Source organism: Thamnophis elegans, chromosome 6, assembly GCF_009769535.1.
Source record: "Thamnophis elegans isolate rThaEle1 chromosome 6, rThaEle1.pri, whole genome shotgun sequence".
Lineage (NCBI taxonomy): Eukaryota > Metazoa > Chordata > Lepidosauria > Squamata > Colubridae > Thamnophis > Thamnophis elegans.
Window position 1 is genome coordinate 8,248,628 of NC_045546.1, and position 6,000 is coordinate 8,254,627.

Consider the following 6,000-nt stretch of genomic DNA (forward strand, 5'->3'; position numbering starts at 1 on the left):
ATTCTAAGAAAAGCAAAGAAACACTTGGAAACAAAGTTTTGTTTCAAAGAAAAACACATTGGAAGTTTTTAAGAAGAGATTGTACAACCATTTGAGCTGAAGTAGTATAGGTTTTCCTGCCTAGGCAGGGGTTGGACTAGAAGACCTCCAAGGTCCCTTCCAACTCTGCTATTCTATATTCTAAGAAGAGCAAAGAAAACACTTGGAAACAAGTTTTGTTTCAAGAAAACAACATTGGAAGTTTTTAAAGAAGAGATTGGACAACCATTTGACTGAAGTAGTATAGGTTTTCCTGCCTAGGCAGGGGGTGGACTAGAAGACCTCCAAGGTCCCTTCCAACTCTGCTATTCTATATTCTAAGAAGAGCAAAGAAAACACTTGGAAACAAAGTTTTATTTCAAAGAAAACAACATTGAAGTTTTAAGAAGAGATTGGACAACCATTTGACTCAAGTAGTATAGGTTTTCCTGCCTAGGCAGGGGGGTGGACTAGAGACCTCCCAGGTCCCTACCAACTTTGCTATTCTATATTCTAAGAAGAGCAAAGAAAATACTTGGAAACAAAGTTTTGTTTCAAAGAAAACAACATTGGAAGTTTTCAAGAAGAGATTGGACAACCATTTGACTGAAGTAGTATAGGTTTTCCTGCCTAGGCAGGGGTTGGACTAGAAGACCTCCAAGGTCCCTTCCAACTCTGCTATTCTATATTCTAAGAAGAGCAAAGAAAACACTTGGAAACAAAGTTTTGTTTCAAAGAAAACAACATTGGAAGTTTTTAAGAAGAGATTGACAACCATTTGAACTGAAGTAGTATAGGTTTTCCTGCCTAGGCAGGGGGTGGACTAGAAGACCTCCAAGGTCCCTTCAACTCTGCTATTCTATATTCTAAGAAGAGCAAGAAAACACTTGGAACAAAGTTTTATTTCAAAGAAAACAACATTGAAGTTTTTAAGAAGAGATTGGACAACCATTTGACTCAAGTAGTATAGGTTTTCCTGCCTAGGCAGGGGGTGGACTAGAAGACCTCCAAGGTCCCTACCAACTTGCTATTCTATATTCTAAGAAGAGCAAAGAAAATACTTGGAAACCAAGTTTTGTTTCAAAGAAAACAACATTGGAAGTTTTAAGAAGAGATTGGAACAACCATTTGACTGAAGTAGTATAGGTTTTCCTGCCTAGGCAGGGTTGGACTAGAAGACCTCCAAGGTCCCTTCCAACTCTGCTATTCTATATTCTAAGAAGAGCAAAGAAAACACTTGGAAACAAAGTTTTGTTTCAAAGAAAACAACATTGAAGTTTTTAAGAAGAGATTGGACAACCATTTGACTGAAGTAGTATATGTTTTCCTGCCTAGGCAGGGGGGTGGACTAGAAGACCTCCAAGGTCCCTTCCAACTCTGCTATTCTATTCTAAGAAGAGCAAAGAAAACACTTGGAAACAAAGTTTTATTCAAAGAAAACAACATTGGAAGTTTTTAAGAAGAGATTGGACAACCATTTGACTCAAGTAGTATAGGTTTTCCTGCCTAGGCAGGGGGGTGGACTAGAAGACCTCCAAGGTCCCTACCAACTTTGCTATTCTATATTCTAAGAAGAGCAAAGAAAATACTTGGAAACAAAGTTTTGTTTCAAAGAAAACAACATTGGAAGTTTTCAAGAAGAGATTGGATAACCATTTGACTGAAGTAGTATAGGTTTTCCTGCCTAGGCGGGGGGTGGACTAGAAGACCTCCAAGGTCCCTTCCAACTCTGCTATTCTATATTCTAAGAAGAGCAAAGAAAACACTTGGAAACAAAGTTTTATTTCAAAGAAAACAACATTGGAAGTTTTTAAGAAGAGATTGGACAACCATTTGACTCAAGTAGTATAGGTTTTCCTGCCTAGGCAGGGGGTGGACTAGAAGACCTCCAAGGTCCCTACCAACTCTGCTATTCTATATTCTAAGAAGAGCAAAGAAAACTCTTGGAAACAAACTTTTTGTTTCAAAGAAAAGAAAACCCCAACAAAACACAGTTGCCATGTGGGGATGGGGGTGGGGGGGAGAGAGTTAAAAGTCCCTTGGGAATGCTTAAACTTGCGTGTTTGTTTTTCCCCTTGGAAAGTTTTGATTTTCTTCCTCTTTCCTGAAGAACAGAAGGAAGGGAAAAAGAATAAGGAAAGAAAAAAAAAGTCAAAGCCGCGACTTACCCACGTCGGAACAATTGATCTCCCGGGTCGGGGGCCCCTGCCCGCTTCTCACCTGGAACACCCAGGTGCCCTCCAGGTCTTCAAACGTGCAGTTGGCCGGGGTGTCGGCTGTGCACGGCCCGAGTTGCAGCAGGGCGGCCAAGAAGAAGGAAAGCCAGGTTGCCAAGCGCGCCATGGCACCGCGCACGGTGGAGAGCAAGAGACAGACACGGAGAGAAGAGACGGGCACGACGGGTTCCCACGAACCTGCTGAGCCGTCTGCACCCGGCGGGATCCCTTTCCCCGGAACAGCAGGGCTCGGCTAGGCCCGCCCTTGCGTGTCACGTGTGAAGGGCTGGGGTTTCGTTTCTTCCCGGGCTCCGAGACTTTTTGGCACAGCGCCCCGGACGCAGCGCCAGTTTTGTTTTTTCGTCTCCTGCGGGGCGGGATTCCCGGAACAGAGATCGACTTTGCACGTGTTTGCCCGGAATCGATCCGGTGATTTGTTCTTAATTATTTTTTTTTCCAAGCTGCTGGAGAGTTTTGCCTCTCTTGCATTCTTTTTTTTTTTAGTTGTTTATTTGTACATATTTTTTCTTCTCTTTAAATGACATCAGCGCTTAGTGAGCGGTGCGTTTGTCTGGATCCATTTTGTCCATGCCAAAGTATGAATCAAACTGATAGCGAGGGTGATGTTAATAATAACAACCGTATTCTAAAAATGCTAATAATGGCTCCTTTGTAATGTGAGTCTTACATCATTTACTTGCTAATAAGCAGTTATGGTAATACTGATAATCAACCATTAGCACCAGTCAATGGTATTTGTGATGCATTTTTGAATATTCATTTGACTGAGTTTCATGTTTAATGAATGAAGTAAATAACAACAACAACAACAATAATAATAATAATAATAATGCAGACTTTGCAAAGAAGCTGATGATCACATTCTCAGCTGCTGTAAAAAAATCGCGCAGACTGATTATAAATTGCGGCACAATTCAGTAGCACAAATGATCCATTGGAATTTGTGCAAAAATTATAATATTAAAACAGCAACAAACTGGTGGGAACATCAGCCTGAAAAAGTCACAGAAAATCAGATGGTCAAGATCTTGTGGGATTTCCGTATACAAACCGACAAAATACTGGCGCATAATACACCAGACATCACACTGGTTGAGAAAAATAAGGTCACAATCATAGACATCGCAATACCAGGTGATAGCAGGGTCGCCGAGAAGGAACATGAAAAAATCGCAAAATACCAGGACTTAAAAATCAAAATTCAACGACTATGGCACAAACCAGCAGTGATAATTCCAGTGGTAATTGGCACACGGGTGCTATTCCAAAAGCACTGGAATTACATTTAAAACAGTTAAAAATTGACAAAATCACCATCAGTCAAATGCAAAAAGCCGCACTGCTTGGATCTGCACGCATATTACGAAAATACGTTACGACGTCCTAGGCCCCTGGGTGGGGCCCGACTAGTAACCAATGCCAAATCTGGCGAAACAACTGGCCGCTGTGATACAATTGTACAACAACAACAACAACAATAATAATAATAATAATATAATAATAATAATATACATCAACAAATTGCAGCTTCCTGCAATAACACCAGCGGAACTGCAAAAAACTGTGCTACTCGGAACAGCTTATATTTTAAGAAGGTACTTGGTTGATACCTAGGACACTGGCAGCAAACCGTATCAACCTGTTGAAAGAAATGTGCTTTTGGGTTCGGCTCCAAGTGGGGAAAAAGACACTGGAGACATGGAGGCTGCTTGGAAAGATGGTTTATTGGTGGACAGGACCACATGGCTTGAACAGAAAAGCTGATCACATGCTTCAATGTTGGTGGAGAAGAGAAGGGAAGCTGAGTCCCTGGTTTTATGCCCTCTCTGGCCTTTGATCTTGATCTCGTATTCTGATTGGTTGTCAGACTCCCATGGGGCCATGCAGGGGCAACTCTAGGCTGCATTTTGAATCCAGGTTTGGTTGAGTTCTCAGATGCCATGTGATGAGTTGGGTAAAATGCCAATATATCATGCCTTAATCCCATCCCCCTGGAGCTGAAGGGGAGAACTCTTTATTATGTAAAGTGGACTAGCTTGGCCTTCCTAATGGCCCATTGACATAGGGCATTTATAGGAAGCTACAGAGAGCTATTCTGTCTTTTAAAACATGTTTCTTCCTTTTCACATCCAGAGAAATATTCTGCCTTTTCAATATTTCCTAGGATATTTCATTTTTCTGGGAGAGGGCTGGGTGATAACTTCTTACAAACCATTAGCACCAGTCACCGGTATTTGTAATGCAAGTTTGGTTCATTGACATTGCAATACCTGGTGATGCGCGAATTGAAGATAGCAAGAAAAAAATCACAAAGTATCGGGACTTGCAAATTGAAGCTGAGCGACTGTGGAAAAAGAAATCATGTGTTGTCCCAATTGTAATTGGAGCCCTTGGAGCAATACCTAAAGGGCTACCTCGCTATTTGGAGATTCTAAATTTATCAGACTTGAACATTATGACTCTACAAAAACCACTCTATTTGGAACAATTTATATCCTCCGACGTTACCTTAACAGTTCCTAAGTCCTTGGTTAGGACTCGAGCTGTTGAGTTACCAACCAGCTCCAAAGGCTGTGAATCTCACCAAAGATTAACAAATAATAATAATAATAATAATAATAATAATAATAATAATACCCATTGTGATGGGGGCACTTGGTACCATGTCCAAGAATTTTACAAGATATACCAAGAAATTGCAGCTTCCTGCAATAACACCAGCGGAACTGCAAAAAACTGCGCTACTCGGAGTATCATACATCTTAAGAAGGTACTTGGTTGATACCTAGGATGCTGGAAGCAACCCCTATCAACCATTAGCACCAGTCAATGGTATTTGTGATGCATTTTTGAATGTTCAGTTGTTGAGTTTCATGTTTAATGAATAATAATAATAATAATAATAATAATAATAATGAGACTTGGTTGATACCTAGGATGCTGGAAGCAACCCCTATCAACCATTAGCACCAGTCAATGGTATTTGTGATGCATTTTTGAATGTTCAGTTGTTGAGTTTCATGTTTAATGAATAATAATAATAATAATATAATAACTCCGCCGTTGCCGGTCCCAAGCCCGGATGAGAAAGGAGTAAGGTTGGGATCAGGTTGGCATCTGGTCCCGTAAAAAACCCCTCGCCAACCCATACAATATGGTGAAAAAAACGAAATAAGAATTCCATACCGCATCGGTCGTCGCGCGGGTTAACAAGGGCCGCGGCGGATGTTGGGGTCCCTGGACATCCGTCGACAAGTGGGCTACAAGTGACCAGCCAACAAAACGACAAAAATATAGTGCAGATGAAAACCGTGCCATAATGGCCTGTTACTACAACTCAGAGCCAGAAAAAAGAGGCTATTTAAAGCGAATGTATGAATTATGGAAACAACAATATCCAGATTCAAATGTTAGTGAACAACGACTAGCAGATCAAAGGCGATTTATTATACGGAATAAAGTGTTTAGTGAAGTTGAACATGAGGAAATTCAGGCAAATTGCAAAAACCCAAAAAACAATATCACAAGCGGAAATAACTGATATTCAAGACACAACTAAAGACACTATAGTAGAACTCCCAGAAGAAGCTCTCAGGGAGGAAATAACATCACCACCACTAGAACCAGTTATCACTGAACCAACTGATGAACTAACTCAAAAACAAAAAGAATTGAAGGATAAGATCATGGAGCATTTTCTGCTTAATGAGGAAAGGCAACGTTTACCATCACTAAAAAACTGTGC

The 6,000-nt window shown here is 40.8% G+C and overlaps 1 protein-coding gene across 1 annotated transcript in view; it reads right to left on the reverse strand.

The window, feature by feature from the left end:
* CTSC (cathepsin C) overlaps positions 1-2,538 on the reverse strand; it is a 44,453-nt gene extending 41,915 nt beyond the window's left edge. Inside the window, exon 1 of the mRNA XM_032219466.1 lies at positions 2,187-2,538. Within this exon, the coding sequence (XP_032075357.1) occupies positions 2,187-2,361 (175 nt within the window). The 5' untranslated portion in view covers positions 2,362-2,538. The remainder of the gene's footprint in view (positions 1-2,186) is intronic.
* Between the last annotated feature and the right edge of the window lie 3,462 nt (positions 2,539-6,000).